Source organism: Myotis daubentonii, chromosome 5 (assembly GCF_963259705.1).
Source record: "Myotis daubentonii chromosome 5, mMyoDau2.1, whole genome shotgun sequence".
NCBI lineage: Eukaryota > Metazoa > Chordata > Mammalia > Chiroptera > Vespertilionidae > Myotis > Myotis daubentonii.
The window spans coordinates 97,874,249-97,893,870 of record NC_081844.1 but is presented as its reverse complement, the minus strand read 5'-3'; the positions used below and the strand labels follow the sequence as shown (position 1 = coordinate 97,893,870).

The 19,622-nt window shown below is 43.7% G+C and overlaps 1 protein-coding gene across 6 annotated transcripts in view; it reads right to left on the bottom strand.

Annotated features, from left to right (window-relative positions):
- Positions 1-10,457: 10,457 nt before the first annotated feature.
- The window catches only part of PTTG1 (PTTG1 regulator of sister chromatid separation, securin), a 373,674-nt gene continuing 364,509 nt past the window's right edge, over positions 10,458-19,622 (bottom strand). Inside the window, exons 1-6 of one of the 6 annotated variants that reach the window (XM_059699109.1) lie at positions 17,448-17,599; positions 16,761-16,861; positions 16,086-16,267; positions 14,786-14,879; positions 11,346-11,504; positions 10,458-10,603 (exon numbers count right to left, since the gene is read on the bottom strand). In XM_059699109.1, coding sequence (XP_059555092.1) covers positions 10,524-10,603; positions 11,346-11,504; positions 14,786-14,879; positions 16,086-16,267; positions 16,761-16,851 — 606 coding nt within the window. In that variant the 5' untranslated portion in view covers positions 16,852-16,861; positions 17,448-17,599 and the 3' untranslated portion in view covers positions 10,458-10,523. The other 5 variants (XM_059699106.1, XM_059699108.1, XM_059699110.1 and 2 more) reach the window with 5 other exon arrangements.

Here is a 19,622-nt window from a genome sequence, read left to right as displayed (position 1 = left end):
GGGCTGCCTTCTATTGTTTGGGGACCACCCCCCATTTAAGAATTTTGGTGGGAAACAGAGAGCATCTCCCACTATAGAAGCTGAAGATGTCAGTCACTTGTTTTCCCAGCGTCCCTTACACCTAGGATGGTTGAGCACAAGACCCAGTCCAATCAATTAGATTTGCAAGTGCAATGAAATGAGGCCCTAGAGCAGTGATGGCGAACCTATGGCATGCGTGTCAGAGGTGACAGGCGAACTCATTTTTTTGGTTGATTTTTCTTTGTTAAATGGCATTTAAATATATAAAATAAATATCAAAAATATAAATCTTCGTTTTACTATGGTTGCAAATATCAAAAAATGTCTATATGTGACACGGCACCAGAGTTAAGTTAGGGTTTTCGAAATGCTGACACGCCGAGCTCAAAAGCTTTGCCATCACTGCCCTAGAGAGTTCATTTTAACTGCAGTGGCGACAGCAACACCTCCCACTCGAGTCCACCAGTGGCAGAGCGTACGCTGGCTTTGTTTGATGGCAGTTGCATCGATGCCAGACTGGGGCTGCGTCATCTCTCACACAGCTGCTCTGCTGAGGCCCGGCCCCCTTGCCGCTGCCCTTGGTCTCGTGTCTGTTCTGTAGCTTTCCTACATGAACCATCGGACATGCTTTCAGTAAGTTCCTTTTCTGTTTCAGGCAGCTGAACTGGTTTCATTGCCAGCAATGGATCCAGATTTTCTACAAGAGTCCTCCTGCCAAAACCGGTTTGGCTCAGTGGATGGAGCGTCGGCCTGCGGACTGAAAGCTCCCAGGTTCGATTCCGGTCAAGGGCATGTACCTTGGTTGCAGGCACACCCCCAGTAGATGTGCAGGAGGCGGCTGATCGATGTTTCTCTCCCATCGATGTTTCTAACTCTCTATCTCTCTCCCTTCCTCTCCGTAAAAAATCAGTAAAATATATTTTAAAAAAAAAAAAGAGTCCTCCTGCTCCAGCTCTGCAGGTGAAAGAACACAACTCCATGCTTTGGGTAGCAGTCACACAATCATGCCAACACCATATCCTCATCAGGAGAATTCTACCTGATCTGGAAGGTAGGTGTCTCCCAGCAAGAACAAAGCATTGTTTCCAGCCCAATGTGGACCCCCTGGGGCTAAAACAGGCCTGCCTTTGTGGAAGAGCAGATCATGGGCCACCAGGGGTTAACTCTGTCCCCCTACGGCTCCCCCACACTCTCTCCTATCCCACTACCCACTGGCAGGCCCCTGTACCGACCAGCCAGGCAGAGACGCAGGAAACCTGTGGGCTAGGAAGCCACAAGTCACTGAGCTAGTGCTTTTAAACAAAAATTTTAAAAAAATTTTAAACTCTTAAAACCCACACACAGACACCCAGCCCTCCCATTACCACCAAGGCTGTGTGTGGGTGGGACAGCCTTGTACATTCACATTCACCATTATCAGACAAGACCTCCCCTTCTTGGTGTCTATGGTATTCATTTCACCTGTTTAAAAATATTGGGGACAGCCCTAACCAGTTTGGCTCAGTGGATAGAGCATTGGCCTACAGACTGAAGGGTCCCAGGTTCGATCCCGGTCAAGGGCATGTACCTTGGTTGCGGGCACATCCCCAGTGCGGGGTGTGCAGGAGGCAGCTGATAGATGTTTCTCTCTCATCGATGTTTCTAACTCTCTTCCTCTCCCTTCCTCTCTGTAAAAAATCAATAAAATATTTTTTTAAAAAAAGAGGCAATCAATGATTCTCTCTCATCATTGATATTTCTCTCTCTCCCTCTCCTTTCCTCTCAATAAAAAAAAAATATATATATATTTTTAAAAATATTGGGGACGACAGGGCCACCAAACAGGGTTCCCCCATGGCTTACTCTGGGATACCTCAATTTCATTTTTTTAAATCTTAGGAATCAGCAGAATAAACAGGAGTAACTGCTAGCATAGGGGCTAGGCACTGTAGTGAGCACTTGACATGCATGTTATTTCATGTTCACAGTAAAGACAAACACTATGACTGTCCCGAATGTATAGAGAGGAACTGGGGCCAAAGAGGTGGAGTAACTGGTTCAAAGTCAGAAAACGGGGAGGTGGCAGAGTGAAGATTTACTAGCAAATCCGATCTCCTGGACTCCAGGGTCTCAGCTCTTAGCTGCTCTGCTCTGTTAGGCTAAATTGCCTCTCAGGAGAGAGGGTGCTGGTTGAGATTTCTGAGGATCTTGGCTTTCTCTAGGATTAGACCCTTCAACGGGTCTAAGCACAAAAGAGGAGGACGTCCTCCCGAAGACCCGGGTCCCCTTCCAGTGAGAACCAGGGCTTCGGCGAGTCTTAAACTATTAGAGCCAGAAGAAGGCCCTCATTTCACAGGTGAAGACAGAGAAGCCCAGAGAGGGCACGTGACAGGTGCAGGACACACAGCTAGTAAGTGGTCCCTTGATTCCAAGTCCAGGAAGCCACCACCGAACCAATGTCTCCAGAGAGACATTGTCTACTGTTGTATGAGAGATGATTTTAGGGGCACACAGTGAAATCTTTGAAATAATGTGGATGTTCTTAAATAGTAAGAAAAATATTCCCGCCCAGCCAGAGTGGCTTAGTGGTTGAGAGTTGACCTATGAACCAGGAGGTCACAGTTCGATTCCCAGTCAGGGCACAGGCCCAGGTTGTGGGCTTGATCCCAAAGTGGGGAATGTGCAGGAGGCAGCCAATCGATGATTCTCTCTTATCACTGATGTTTCTCTCTTTCCCTCTCCCTTCACCTCTGCAATCAATAAAAATATTTTTAAAAAGAGCCCTAACCGGTTTGGCTCAGTGGATAGAGCGTCGGCCTGCGGACCAAAAGGTCCCAGGTTCGATTCTGGTCAAGGGCATGTACCTTGGTTGCGGGCACATCCCCAGTAGGAGGTGTGCAGGAGGCAGCTGATTGATGTTTCTCTCTCATCGATGTTTCTAACTCTCTATCCTCTCCCTTCCTCTCTGTAAAAAATCAATAAAATATATTTAAAAATAAAAAGAAATATTCCCTTTCACTTTTTTTAGATTACCCTCTAATTAAGCTAAGAGATACATGTTTTCCATTTATATATTAATTTAAAGTTTCCATTTAAACATATGCCTTTAAAGAAAAATTTGGTCAATTTAAAGAAAAATTTTTAATGAATACGTATCGCTTGCTGTAGTACAAACCTCAAAAATAATTTCAATGAGAGTAAAACAAACATGTTACTTCCTAATCACTTTTAAAGCAAATGACTCAATAAACAAAACTAAGATTTTAAAGCATATGACTCTCATCGGGTGTGCTCATGTGCTAGAAACCTATCAAAATGACTTGAGGGTCAGCTCCATCCTCCGTGACTTCCTCTCTTTATACCCCACTTCCCACCCTTACCTCTCAGGGGACCTCAGGCAGACAATCATGCCACAGTAGTACACTAACATGAGGCCATTACAATGGCAGAGGAAACAGGCCAGTGTCACTGGATCAGACTGTGAGCAGTTTGCAGGCATGGAAGAGGTATGCCGCCCCCTGGTGGACACTTTGGAAATTTGTGCAGGTGGCTTTTTGTGTGGGCAGACTTACATATGTATAAGTAAGCCTGATATTCAATTGTTAGTATTTCCTTTCTTTTTTTTTTTATTGCTTAAAGTATTACAAAGGGTATTACATATGTTTCCATTTTATCCCCCCGCCCTAGACAGTCCCCTAGCCTCCCCTATCCCCCAGTGTCTTATGTCCATTGGTTATGCTTATATGCATGCATACAAGTCCTTTAGTTGATCTCTTACCCCCCTACTTCCTGCCCCCCAACCCTCCCCGGATTAGTATTTCCTTTCGTATTATATCCAAGCATATCTAGATAGATGATGATGATAGATAGATAGATAGATAGATAGATAGATAGATAGATAGATGATAGATAGATAAGATAGATATATACAATGCCTTTGAATTTCACTTCAGAATAGTAAAGGGAGAGTTACAAAAAACTTGTTACAGAATGGGGTTTTGTGTCTGGTAAGGTTGAGAATCACTGTCCTTGAACAGTAAGACCTGCTACCTACTTAAGGTGTTACGATCCCCGATGGAGGCCATTTCATAGTACAAGTGTAATTCCCCTGCCTGACCAAACTCTCTCTGGTCTTCTCCTTCTGTCCAAATCCTGCCTCCAACCAGCCCAGGCCCCTCTCCCTCCAGCTCACAGCCTCTGCAATCAGCACACCCCTCCTGGCTGTGAACCACCACCTTCTAGCCGGATTTTGCACCAGTTACTTAACCAATCAGAGCTCGGGTTTCCAGCTATTAAAAATGAATGCCCATACCCACCCCCCATGGTGTTGCTGAGATTCCATGAGACATGCACGTGAAGCAGTTAGCACAATCCTGGCATAAAGTACATGCTCACTAAATGTCAGATGACGGTGGTGACACCCACAATCTTCCTCCCACCTACCCTTCCTGTCCCAGGTTCACTTAAAGAGGTCTCTGTAAATATGCATTGACTGATACAAACAGAGTCAGGTTTCTTGGGCCAAGCTTACCACACTCACCAAGCTGAGAGTGCCCTGAAGACATCATCTCAGCCAAAAGGACATTTCCAAATTAGAGAAAGCAGCCAATGAGTGACTAGGAAGGCAGGAGGCGCCCTCTAGTGGCACGGTTTATGTTATCTCGGGAAGAAAAGAGGGTTCTGGAAATAGCCGAGAAGAAAGGACTTGGTGTAATTTTCAAGGAGAAAAACAAAACCAGGTGTGAAACTGAGGCAGCAGCAATGAGGCCTGAAAGATACAGTGGGAACTTACTGTCGCCTCAGTGGACCAGCTGGATGCCTTTATTACTTGACTTTACCCCACAGGAAGCGGCTTGCTCAAGGTCAGGTAGAGCTGGGAAGTGAACACAAACTACCAACTACATAAATCCGGAAATCTCTCCCCTTCAGAATAAGAACTGTGACTGATGCATTTCACATCCTTCACAGCACTTAGCACAGGGTTATGCATATACTATTATATGTATTATTTGATGAAATCAAATCAATTATTTGATGAAATGATCAACACTTATAAAATTATAACTGTGCCCAGCACTGTGCAAAATACTATTAACACATTCCATTTGTTGTTCACAATTAGTGTATGAGGTAGCCTAGTTTGCAGATAAGGACATTAAGTTTCAGAGAGGTTAAGTAACATCCTAAAATATAAAGCCTGGCCCGGCCGGCATAGCTCAGTGGTTGAGCATCCCAGGAGGTCACGGTTCGATTCCCAGTCAAGGCACATGCCCGGGTTGCGAGCTTGGCCCCGGGTGGCGGGCATGCAGGAGGCAGCAGGTCGATGATTCTCTCCCATCATTGATGTTTCCATCTCTCTCCCCCTCTCCCTTCCTCTCTGAAATCATTAAAAAATAACAAAAAAACAAAGCCTGGGTCTACCGCTAGCACATCTCATCCACTCGACCACGAGTTCTCAAACCGTTTGGTCTCAGGGCTCCTTTACACTGTTAAAGCTTACTAAGGACCGCAAAGAGCTGTTATTTATAAACTATTGAATACATATCAATAGTTAGAGTTATTAGAAATTAGCAGGTTTGGCTGAGAGGATAAAGCATCGGCCCAAAACTGAAGGGTCCCGGGTTCAATTCCAAGCAAGAGCATGTACTCCATTGCAGGCTCAATCCCCAGCTGGGGTGGGTGCAGGAGGCAACCAATCAATGTGTCTCTCTCACATCGATGTTTCTCTTTCTCCATCTCTCCCCTTCCCTTCCACTCTCTCTAAAAATCAATAGAAAAATATTATCAGGTGAAGATTAATTTTTTAAGAGAGAAATTAAAATGGGAATTTTAAAAATATTTACTTATTTAAACATTGCAGTAACAACCCCTTTTAATGTTAATATAGTTAACATGTTCATGAAAAATAACTCTTTTCCCAAATAACATTTAGTGAGAAGACTGATATTGTTTTACATTTTTGCAGGTTTAATATCTGGCTTAAAAGAAAACAGCTGGATTCTCGTCTCCACTTCTGCATTCAATCCGCTGGGAAATCACATTTCACACAGCTCCTACGAAACTCCAGGATGCACTTGTGAGAGAAGGTGTGAAAATGGCAAATAACCTGAGTACCACTGTTGAAACAGCCTTGACCTCACACACCCTTTCAGGACCCCGGGAGTCTCCAGCCACCCCTGGGGAAGCACTGCTCTGTAACGCTGTCTGCAGGGCAAACGAGAAGTGCATCCACATGAAACCTTCCTAGTGGCTCCGCAAACGCCCCTTCTTGCTCTTTTCCTCCATTCTTGTTGTTCTCCTGGCAACTGCCTGTCTTCTAAGCCACCTTTTCCTTCCTCCGTGCCCTGATGCAGCCTGAGGGGCAGTGGTGAACCTCGAGACAGACTCCCACGAGCAAAGAAAAGGGGCGCTGTCTTAACCCTGGATGCCTCTCTCTACAGACCAAGGAGCAGAAACTACTAATTCCTAATTATTATTCCCTTCCAAGTAAAAGAACGGAAAAATCCTCACCCAGTTTCACCCAGGCTAAGAAACCTGGTATTGGGAAGTGATATCCCATTTACGTTCCGTTAAAATCAATAAATGTCGCCCTAACTGGTTTGGCTCAGTGGATAGAGTGTCAGCCTGCGGACTCAAGGGTCCGAGGTTCGATTCTGATCAAGAGCATGTACCTTGGTTGCGGGCACATCCCCAGTAGGGAGTGTGCAGGAGGCAGCTGATCGATGTTTCTTTCTCATCGATGTTTCTAACTCTCTATCCCTCTCCCTTCCTCTCTGTAAAAAATCAATAAAATACATTTAAAAATAATAATAAATTAAATAAATGTGTCATTAATAGCAGTATCCTAAAATACAGTCATATTGCACACCCAGAGGGAACCTTGGCTCCCTGGCTGGCATTCCTGCTCCAGTCACCAACCCTCCCCTGGTCTCTCATCCCCACCCTCAACAGGGACCCTCATTGCTGCCTCCAGACCATGCTCCCTCTCTCGGCCCTAAAACCCTGGAATCTCAGCTCATCTGACTGCACCTTCCATTGACAGTCTTACTGCAAACAACCAAGGCATTCATTCCCTCTCCTGGCTTAAGAGTTTGGTTCCTAGCTCACCGCCATTCTCTCTACACCGCGCCTTCATTCCATCACCTCCAGGGCCCACTCTCAACACTCCTTAACGATTCTCCTCCCATGAGCTTGTTCTCCACCTACCTGCCTCGGTCACTCACTCCTGTGGTCATCTCCTAGACTTGATCACTGCCCATAACTGCAAACTCTCCATAATCTGATCTCTGAGCACCCACTCACCAGCTTCCTAGCTCCACACTACCCTGTCCCTGACAATCGTTTGCTCCCCACCCAGGGACCTAAAGATCCAACTCATCTCCATGGCCCTCCAGATCTGACCTGGCCCAATCTCTCCCGCTCTGCTCTCTGGCGCTGTCTCCCAACCCTCTTCCTCTCACTCACTGCCTTGAGTCCTGCTGATCTTTCTGCCATTGCTCAAACGCACCAAGGCCAGTCCTGCCTTGGGGCCTCTGCCCATGCTCTCTCCTCTGCCTGGATAGTCCTAGCCCTGGCTATCCTCAAGGCTAACCCTTCACCGGCTTCAGAAGTATCTTTGTTCTAAAGTATCTCTTTTCAAAAGTACCTTCCCACTGAGGCCCTCTATAACCTATTTAAAATTTCATTCATTCCCCTTCTTCCCTGAAGAGTTTGGCTCCCACCCATCCGCTCACTCACCCACAGACACACCCCCTCCCCACCTGGTTTTTTTTCATGGCACCTATCTCTTTCTAGCATATCGCGTAATTTATCTATTATTTCATAGATAATCTGTTCCTCTGGCTAGGGTGAAGGCGAGATTTTTATCTGTTCTGCTCAGTGTTATATCCTTAGTATCCAGAACAGTCTCCAACACAGTGACCCCTCAATAGATATTTTTCTGCATCAATGAAGGGAATTGGACAATGCAGATTTGAAACAATAAAAATAAAAAGGATTAAGTCATCTGCATACACTTTTTGTTAGTAAATAATGAAAACATGAATATTTACCTTCTGAGTACCTATTATGTGCCAGGCATTGGGGACGCAAAGGTGGGTGTTGCAGTGGAAACTAGCCAGCAGCCAATTACAAGGCGATGTGGGAAGGGCAATGGTGGAAGTGTGCACGGATCTTGCTGACACACAGGGAGAGAGAGCTCAGAGCAGACTGTGATGTCAGGAAGAAGGGAGAGATTTGCCGCAAGATGGACTTGGGGCCTGTAAATCCAGCTTCTCAAAGTCTTTTTCTTTTTTTAATATATTTTTATTGATTTCGGAGAGGAAAGGAGAGGGAGAGAGGGATAGATACATCAATGATGAAAGAGACTCGGTGATTGGCTGCTTCCAATCGAGCCCACAACCGGGGCATATGCTCTGATTGGGAATCAAACCGTGTCCTCCTGGTTCATAGGTCAATGTTTAACCACTGAACCATGCTGGCTGGGCTCAAAGTCATGATTTTTTTTAAAAGACTTTTTGAAGATGAAAATGTGTCACAGAAAATTTAACTCAGATCAGTTGTCAAACACACATTTAGTTGAGGAGCAGAATATAACTTATGCTAAAGAATAAACAACGATTTTCGCATCTGAGTGAAGTATGAAGAGAGGCACTAAGATCACTGAGGGAAATTCTATGCTACGTGGCTTACATTATCATCTTTCTAAGGGAAGGGAAGATAAGCTGCTACTACCAAGTTTGCAAAACACTATTTGATGATGACAATTCATTTTCTCTGGCATGAGGAAACAGTCTCCTGCTAACATTGGTAATATAACCTACATTACGCAATAAATAAATAAACAAACTACATTACGCACAACTGAAAACAGGTAGCCAAAGAATCCTATATGATAAAAGCCTAATATGTTAAGTGTCCAGTCAGCCGTTCAGTCAATCAAAGCATAATATGCTAATGATATGCTAAGGCCACTCAACTGCTCACTATGACTTGCACTGGCCACCTGGGGGCAGACACTCTGACCGGTAGGTTAGCTTGCTGCTGGAGTCCAGCTGATCGGGACTGAGCGAAACAGGCTGGACACGCCCTGGAGCCCTCCTGTGGCCCCTCCCCGGCCCCAATCATGAACCAGTGGGGTCTCTCAGCCTGGCCTGCACCCTCTTGCAATCCAGGACCCTTGGGGGATGTCGGAGAGCCAGTTTCAGCCCAATCCCACAGGCCAGGCCCAGGGACCCCATTGGTGCACAAATTCGTGCACTAGGCCTCTAGTCTATCATAATTCAAAAGCAGCAGTCTGTCCCATTAGCACACAGAAGATATACTGTATTTTCTATTCGGGATACGATGATTATCCAGTCACTCTCTTCTATTCTGTATTGTACCAATCAATTTGCCCTAGATCCGGCTTGTAAGTTTAGACCCACTCTCCATAGATGGACCGTGGAGTGTCACCCTGTGCAGTATATCAGAAACTGGGCAAACAAGACCATCAAGAGCGCCAATGTTGCTAAGGGTGTGAAAGGGCTCACAAAACAATCTCAGGCAATTGAACAGGAGAAAAACTTGTTGATTGGATAACCATAAAGCAGTTAGTCAGTGCTAGCATTTCCGAGGCCGGAACAGATTAAAAATTCACTTAAGACTAGTAAGGGGTAGTTTGATAAATTTAAGGAGTGCTTATTTGTAGGTTAAACAGTACATTAGGCATATATTGTACATAAAAAGGTTAAAACAGGGAATCCTTTGGGGGTCTGGAACAGATGAATTCAATTTACATTCTTTCTAATGGGAAAAAATGATTCGGCTTTCAAACAAATTGCTCCTCTAAGCCTTCCAGAACAAATTAAGTTTGAGAACCAAGGTTCCACTATGGTGCTGAAAGTGATTCGTTTAAGGCTAGCAGGGGGTGATTCGATGAATTTAAGAAAAGAAGTGCTTGTCTATAGACCGAACATTACATTCGACATGTTTGGTATATAAGAAAGGTTAAAACAGGGAATCATTTTGGGGTCTGGAACAAATTAATTCAATTCATGTTATTTCTAATGGCGAAAAATGATTTGGCTTTCGAACAAATCACTTCTCGAACAGCCTTCCGGAATGAATTAAGTTCAAGAACCGAGGTTCCACTGTAAATAGAACCAGCAATAAAGAGTGCCTAGCAATAGATACTTAATGAGTTTGAAGTGGCTCTTCTCATTAAGAAATCTAATAACTGTCACTAGTTAATGGCCACAAGAACACAATAAAATACACATTAAGGGGTATAAGCTTCAAGGAAAGCAGTGACAACTTCTAAAATAAGCTGTTAAAACAAACCAAAGGGTTTTAAGGTAAAATTTTCAAATTAGACAAATGTCTATTGTCATATTATAGACTTTTGGCTATGAACACTTCTACGAGTTTTTATACTGTTTTAAGCAAATTACAAATACCAACCGCAATATTAAGAAGAGTCTGTTAAAGAATATCTTTATTAATACAAACTATTCATACATGCAAACTATAAAGCACGAAGAAACTTAAACCTCTAAGTCATAGCAAACCGGTGGCAATTCAACATCCAGAGTCGACAGAAGGCTTGAGGGAGACTGGAACGGATCTAGAAAACAGGAATTTCTTAGACAATACCTGCAAACTGCCTTGATTCATTGTCCATCTCAACATGGACATTAGTTATCACTTCTAATCATCCACTGTTTTTCTCTTTGTCTAGTGAATCTCTATGCCCATACCACCTACACTCATATGCACTCATTTCCTGGAATGTGGCTGTGGTCCCAGAATTAACCAATATCAGGAAATGATTCTTAGAAGTTCCTGAAACTATTGTTCTTATTAGAGGTCCAAGTAAGAGCCAACAACATCACTAATGTAAATGTATGAACCAGTGTAAGTGTCTAAGTTAACACACAGAAAACGTACTGACAGCTTCTGACCACCAGTTTGAACCAAGAACACAAACCTTGTGCAGTGAGGTTTTGCCATACTATGTTATTGCACAGGTGTCTTGGTCCTGAACGAGCGACTTGGAATTCTCATTCCAAGCAAGTTTTACTATACTTCAACTTACCATCTAAGAAACTATATGCCAAGTTCAATCTTATTTGGCTATATCTGAGGCTCTCGATTCCAGAATGACTTGATTTTACCTGAGCATTTGGAACTAAACAGCAATATCAACTGAGAAGGGTTTTCATTATTCTGAAACCTTGCCCTGAAGTCTGAAGGACAGAAATGTCTTGTAGGCTAACCTCCCCCATAACTCTATCCCCATGGTAATAATGCAAGTGTCATGACACAAACTGTCTGCGGCCCTTCTAGGAGGGCCCTTGTTCACTTACCGGACTCCCAGGGTAGAGAGGGCGCCTTCAGGGGTGAAGGGGGGCCCAGGTGTAACAGCTTTTCAAGTTTCCTCTCCTCGTCAAGGATCATGAGAGGCACTCCACTCAAGGGGAGCTGTGCGATCTGGTGTTCTTCAGGCAGGTCGAAGCTCTCAAAATCTGCCACAAAGAGAGAGGTTTTCATCAGGACAGCAATTCTCAGTATGGACAGTGGACTCCTGGGAGCCTGAGGCCCTTTCAGCGGGTCCACGAGGTCAAAGCCACTTTTCTAATAACATGAACACCTTTCCCCCACTGTGCTGACACTCGCAAGGATGGCACAAAAGCAACGGCGGATAAAATCACTGTGCCTTAACTGGACAAGGCAGGGGCAAGACACTATATTTAGTAGTCACACTACTCCTCACTACCTTTCACCTGCAGTAAAAAGTGCCAGTTCCACACTTCACTTTACCATATGCATAAAAAGTATTAACTTTCTTAGCTCTCGATCTTTGAGGACATGTCTTTTTAATATTTTGTATGACAAAAAGATGTATGTCAGGAAGCACCCTGCTGCCTACTGAAGTACAATGGTGATCTCAAAGAAAAAGGATTTGGGCAAATATTTGCTTTGCAAGCTAAACTAGAGGCCTTTTCCCGAACACCAGTTAGTTGAAAGAACACCTAAAAGACAAACTGGTTACTCAGAGCTGGGTGTTGGTTGCACATTTTCTCAGAGGAATTTAAGAGTCTATCCCTTCAAGGAAAACAGTATTTGTTGCCAATGATTAAAATTCACAATTTCAAGAAAAAAAAACAGGATTTTGAAAAACTTATCTGTGATCATTAGCTTGACAGCTTCCTCATACTTAAGATTTTTCTGATCCAATGAGTGGTGATATTAATGAACATGCTTTTAAAATTGCATAATGAAGCTGCCTTTCGATAATCTATATTTTTCAATAAACCAATATGCCTAGGTGAGCAATGTGTGATGAATGTTAGGATAAAAGATACTTTGAAGTGCAAAACAGACCAATGAATTTTACTGTCAGAGTATAAAATGTTCATTGATATGGTTTTCAGTTTCGCATTGCATCTATATGTTCAGAAACAGCCACCAATTGAATTTTAGGGTAGTACCAAAGAAAACCATCTATACTGATTTGAAAAGACTATTTAAAATGCTTCTCCCTTTCCTAGCTATTATCTGCATGAGGCCAGATTTTCTTCATATACTGCAACCCAAACAGATGCAACAGATTGAATGCAAACATCAGATAAGAATCCGGCTATCTTATATTAAGCCAAATTAAGCAAATTTTCAAAATATAAAACCATGCCAGTCTTCTCAGTAAGTTTTTTTTGTTTTGGAAAAGTTATTTTATATTTTTTCAAGTTATTTATGCTAATGTAATGTTTATTACTTTTTAACCAAATAATAACTTTAAATATCTCCATTTTAATTTCTGATACAGGAAATATAAACAGAACATACAACCAAAAGTTCTTTGGGGTCTTCACTAATTTTTAAGAGTATAAAAGAGTGATTAAACAAAAAAATTTGAGAACCACAGTGTTAATTATTTAAAACTGGTTTTTCTTGCCCTGGCCAGTGTGGCTCAGTTGGTAGGAAAATTGTGCCTTATACCGAAAGGTTGTGGGTTCAATTCCCAATCAGGGCACATAATCAGGTTGTGGGTTCAATCCCAGGTTCAGGTGCCTATGGAAAGGCAACCGAACCATGTTTCACTCTCACACCAATGTTTCTCTCTCCCTCTCCCTTCTTATCTCTCTCTAAAATAAATAATAATAATAATAAAACTTTTTTCTGTTTTCTAAAAAGCTAGGAATGAAGAACCATCATTTTGTAAAGTGTAAAAAGGTCTCTAAAGCCTATATACTAGAAAGTTGTCTGCTCCTTTTGAATCCTGGTAAAACCGGTCAAGAAGGAATTGAGTGATGGTGACTACTTAATTTAAAACCACTGAATTGTAAAGGAAACCATAACAGAAAAAAGATTCAAGAGGATACAAGTTTGCACTATAAAGAGCTAATTTCCTTTATCCACTAAGATCTCTTTTAAAATAGTAGTCACATTATCAAAGGCAAACAAAGATACAAACAGAAGTTAAAATAACTACAAAAGGCCAATTATCAAATATGCTTTCACTGAGGCACCCCACACACACACACACACACACACACACACACAATTTAAAACAAAAAGATACCCATTGCCTTTCTGATCAAGATTAATGTTAAAACATTTGCAGTTAGAGAACACGGGGGAAGCAGGCATCCTCATCCACAGGAGGTGGGTTCGGTTACACATGCTCCTGTTTAAAGGACAACTTGGCCGTGTCTCTTCCCTGAAACACAACATACTGTAGTCCTCCTTCCTGGCCAATATGCCTAAATCTGCCTTATTTTCCTTGATGAATGAATGGTAATTATTAGCATGGATACTGTCAGAATGTCATCACACACCCTTCGAGACTCAGCAAGCAATTCTTAAAAGTTTACTCACTGGGTAAACTCACAAGCTCACAACAGTATAATTTCCAGAATACTAATTGTGGAATTGTTTTTAAGGTAGGAAAGCCAGAAACAATCAGGATGTGTACCAGGAGAATGACTAACTGCCCTTAGAATGAAAGGGCAAAAAATCCAGCTGAGAAAGCAGAAGGCCCTGCTTGATCCGCCCCCACTGCTTCACCTGTGTCGTCCTTCACTCTGCCTCTGGGTTCCCCAGAACCACTCCACTCCTTCCTTCCCCCTCAGGATCTTTGCACACACTGTGTCCAAGGCTCTTGCCTTGCCCATCCCCTTCTTCATCCAGCGGTCTCCTTATAGCCTTTGTGAAAGCTTCCCTGCTGTTCCCCTAAAAGGCCGTACTTTTTGTTTGTTTGGTTTTTGCTTGCTCACACTCACAGTAAGATGATTTGTTCACTTTCCCTCAGAATCATGGGCTCCCTCAGGGCAGGGCCTGGCATACAGTAGCCCCTCCTCAAATGTGAGTAAATTAAAACGAAACAAGCTCATTCTATAACAGAAAATATTTCAGATACATGTAGCAGTTTGAAGGAGTAAACAAATCATGTTTTCACTGGCATTGTTCAATTTGACATAAAGCCCCGTTTCTAACAGGCTTGCTAGAGCTGTCCACTGCAGACTTTTTCAAGGTTAGTGAACACATCTCCTCCCTAGGAGGTAAGCTCTTGAGGAAAGGAGAAAATGTTCTCCACATCCTTGCTCCAATTCCCCTTCTGACCTTAGATGGTACCTTAGAAATAAATCTACCAACAAGCATATTTGTTCAAAGCAACCCAGATTCAGACAGTCTGGTTATAGCTTTGGGTCGTGTATCATATTGATAGCCATATCAAGTTGCAGCTGCATTGGGTTCTAAGAGAAACTCTAGGCTAAAGAATTTTTGTAATACCAAAAGATACTACCGAGAGGATTGAAGGGAAAGAATTTTTCTATTTCTGGATAGGTGTCATCTGAGGCAGGAGCAGAGCCTTTTGCTTTAACAGTCTTCTCGGTCACCTAAAACAATCCAAGAAAACATGAGTTAGCGAGAGGGCTTCTTCAAGATGTGTGAGGGCTTCTTCACCACATTTTAAATTTTTTCATTTTCATGCTGACTTCTGAGAACCATAATCCTTATGATTATGTTCTCATGATTACACACAAATACAATTCAACAATTCTAGTAGCATGGCTCAACCGTTAAGTTTGAGATTTAAGTCAGCCTAACTCATCAAGAATGTGCAGCGCTGGTAATTAACTCAATCACTCAAGCTACCAGTGAAGGAAAGGGGCCTGAGTCAGCTGGAATAGAAGTTAATCCTAAAAGCCATTTTTGGCTTTTGGAAGTGTGATTTTCCATGTGTTTCCATCAGCCTTATCTTAATTAGTTGTTTTTTCCTAATACACATTAAACAAAACCATTATCCAAACAAAGTGGTCATCCACACACCCAAGTCATTTTCTCAGCCAAGTTCTCTCAGTCTGGGATGCACTGACCTGCAGCCCTAGCTCATCACAAACACAAAGGTCAGCATGCTAGCAAATTATGACCTGAGGAGCTGGTGCTTGCTCTAGGAGGTGCGGAGGACAGCGGCACCTGAGCTATTATATTAATGTGACCTCTTGCAAAGTACCTCCCTCTCAGTACTTACATGTGTAAGTAGATACAGACATTCCTCATTTTATCACCGTTTGCTTTATTGCACTTCATACTGTTTTGGGGGACTTCCAAAATGTTGCTTTTTTTTTTTCTTTAACAAACTGAAGGTGAAACCCTCCCCCATTAAAACGATGACTCGCTTTATGGTGATACTTGCTTTATTATGGTGGCCTGGAACCCAATTATTAGTATTTTTTAATTCTTTATTGTTCAAAGTTTTAGGAATGTCTCCTTCTTCTCCCATTCACCTCTCTCCCCACCCGCTCCCGCCCCTGGAACCCAATCCTTGACCTCTCTGAGGTATGCCTGAGCTACCAACAAATCTGCTTCACGATATTAGTTAAGGGCAGGTGAGGCAAAAAAAATTCACCTGCTGCTGCAGGCTGCTGATCTCAAGGCACAGAGGAAGTCCACCAAAACAGTGTGATTCTCTCCTGCCAATCGGTTTGCCAGCCTCTATTTAACCTGCTCACTGGGAAGAAAGCCAGAGAGGATGCCAATCGTCATTTTAAGAGCCAAAAGTGCTGACGTGTTTAAACAGTGTCATTATAGACAGCTCTTACCGTTTTAGCAGGGAAGGTGGTCTGTTTCTCTTTGACAGGCGCATTAGTCTTTACTGACTTTTCTGTAGCTCTGTTGACAGTTCCCAAAGCCTTTCTGGGAGCCTTACGCAAGGCTGGAGGAGCATCAAACATTTTGCCAACATGTGGTGCTGAAACCTGAGATCTCCCATCTAACGCTTTGACTGCTAGAATAAAAATTTAAAAAAAAAAAAAAGACCGTAAGATTATTCAAGCAAGACATTATCTGTGCAACTAGAAAGCTGACTGTGTATAAACTTGGCCTAATTCTCACCGCTAACTCAACCCCCATTTTTGACAGTGGCATGGCCATTGTCAATCTCATTCCACTATTGAACATGAAAAAGAGACTCATAACAAGCATGTTGTAACAGGAGCACAGACGATATTGCGAGTTCGGTTGCAAATCAAAGCAATGAAGCAGGTGCCTCAATAAAGTGAGGCATAAGCCTTTTGCTGGTGAGAGGGTCTTGCCTTCCATTTGTGAAAAATGCAACATCTGCGAAGTGCAATAAATAAAAGGAGGTATCTATGCCTGTACTCGGCAAACTTGACTGCAGTTGCCTACGCGGTGCACGTACGCCTCCCTAACGCCGCCCTGGGCGCAGGCCACGTTGGTCCACAATCCCTGCGTATGGCTGCAGCCTGTATACTCACAGGGCCGGGAGCCCAGCTTCGGCCGGTCCTGGGGAGTCGCACGAGTGCCCAGTTCTCCATTTTCCTTATCCACAAAGATCACAGTAGCCATTCTGAATTAACTAGGGGAGTGAAACACATATGAACAAAAGCGTAAGGTCCCTGGCGTATGTCTTAGAGGTTTCTATGCGGTACGCAATGTGTTAAACCCTGGGGGTTAGGGAAGACGAGAGAACCTAAGGGGCAGCACCGGCCAAACTCTCCACGCGGGGCACGTTCACGCAAAAACGGCAAGAGCTAGGCGCAGGGAGAAGCGCGAGCTCGAGCCAACGGGCACGAAATCCAGCTCTTCACTCTGCAAGGCCGCGTAAGCGCCTCTAAATTCCAGACGAGTTGGCGGTTTGGGGCCGGCAGGAACCCTGGTTCTCAGAAGAACCGAACCGTGGAGGGTCGCCGTGCAGTCAAGGCCGACAACCGAGCTGGGCGCTAGAGACGACCCCGGGGAGTCCCAGCCGCAACCCCACGCCCCCGGCCCCTGGCCCTCGCCCGCCCCAGCCCCTGCCCCCGACCCCGACACCCCGGGACCCGGTCCCCAACACGCCTTTTTCTTTTTCTTCACCAGACCACCACCCTCCCCCACCCACCCGTCCCCGTCCCCGTCCCCGTCCCCGCCCCCGCCCGACCACTCACGACCTCTCCATCACCCACGTTAGGAGCCGCAGCCAAAATCTCCCACGACTCAGCCTTCAGCGGTCGCGCCGGCCCGGCGTTTGAACCACAACTCAAATTCCTATTGGCTCACCCGCCCAGTGGGCGGGACCGGAGTGGGGTGGAGACTCCCAGGAAGAACCAATGGGAAGAACCTACGCTCCTCAGGCTCCGCCCCGAAAGCTTTTTCCCCCAAGAAGATTACAGCTTGTGTCTTGGGAAGAAAAACAAAAATCAAACCACGTGACACTTTAATAATGGACTTTTAGGTGTGTTTTTTACTAACAGATAGAAGGGGAGTGAATATGGTCACCATTTGTTATGATATTAAGATACAGAGTTTTGTTTTGTTTTTCCTGAGACACTGGAGGGGCCAAGACGTTTTTAAATGAAAAGATTGTGAGGTTCAAAAAGTCAAGGCGAAGTGGCAGCTGAACTATTTGCCTAAAGTCTTCAACTAATCAACTATTTGTCCAGAGAGTAAATAAATACACCAGATCAAATTAAAAAAGAAGAGGTATCCTGGAGAAAAGGCATTATAGCCTTCAGGAAAATAACTGAGGAAAAATGGATACATAACAAACAGTTGTATTTCAATTAGAGATATAAAAAAATACATACATAGTCGGGTGGGAAAACAACCCATTAGGTCTAAAGAACACTAGCAGAACAGAATTAAAAATTAAGAAAAAATATAAGTACCGATAGATCAAACAGCAATATTTGAGTTATTCTGTTATGCTTGTGATTAAGAATGGACTGCTTATTCCCTCACTGAAGGCCTTTCCTCAATATTTCAGGCTAGGATGCTGTTTCTAGTACTGCAACAGAAATTTCTGGCTTAGGAACAAAATAATGATCCTAATGAATACATAATTCAGGCCTCCTTAAAAATTCTATAATAGGGACTGTCATAGATATGGTTCTCAATATATGCCGGCTCATCGGCTCTTCTTCCCTGGCATTTCAGGACCAAAATTGACCACGGAATGATTCAGTCACTAAACAAAAAATTATTGAATGCTGTTTAACACATCAAGAAGAAAGGATCCTAGCCCTAGCCGGTTTGTCTCAGTGAATAGAGCCTCAGCCTGCAGGGTCCCGGGTTCAATTCCAGTCAAGAGCACATGCCCTAGTTTCGGGCTCGATCCCCAGTGGGGTGCGTGCAGGAGGCAGATGATCAATGATTCTCTTTCATCATTGATGCTTCTATCTCTCTCTCCCTCTCCCTTCCACTCCAAAATCAATAAAAATATTTTTTTTTAAAGAAGAAGAAAGGATCCTAACTCAAGAAGGTGAAGAAAAGAGAGAGGACACAAAATGCATAGCCCTAGCTAGTTTGGCTCAGTAGATAGAGCTTGGCCTGCAGACTGAAGGGTCCTGGGTTCGATTCCAGTCAAGGGCACATGCCTGGATTGTGGGCTCAATCCCCAGTAGGGGCGTGCGGGACGCAGCCAATCGATGATTTTCTCTCATCATTGATGTTTCTCCCTCTCCCTTCCTCTTTGAAATCAATAAAAACATGCATGCTTTTATTACCCCTTCCATGTCCTGTCCTTTTTCTTTTGAACCCCCACCCCTTCCCTTATTTTTTCCCAGTATCACTTCCTACATATCTCAGCTCCATATTATATCAATGAGACACAAAAGCGTTGATTTTTAAAACCAAATCCATACAACACCTACAACTTTCAAGTGGGGGTTCTTTCTCCCAAGGTTTTTGGTTGCAAGGTTTATATTTCCCTAGGGTAAACCTTCCCCTTACAACAGGAAGCATTGTCTCCCAAGGTCATTCAGTAACTGAAAATGCCATAACCACCTCCTCTTGGAGTGACCACTGTTTCCTTACCAATGAGCCGCAGACCCACTTTGTTATTCCAAACGATTAGTGGGCTATCCAATTGACCCCTCCCTCACCTCATACGGGTACTTACATCCTAACCAACCCCAGTGTAGACTAATCCTGATTGACAAGCAGCGACCTTCCAGAACTGCTTCCTTAAACCCTCCTCAGAATCAGTCCTCCAGGGAGGAACCCAAACCCCACAAAAGATTCTTCTGGCTTGTCCAGCACATTCTACGATTCCTCTGGGAGATGAGCTCCCTGGCTTGTGCCTGGTGATTTGAACTTAATAGACCTCAACTCTTCCAAGTAAATTCCAGTAAATATTTTAA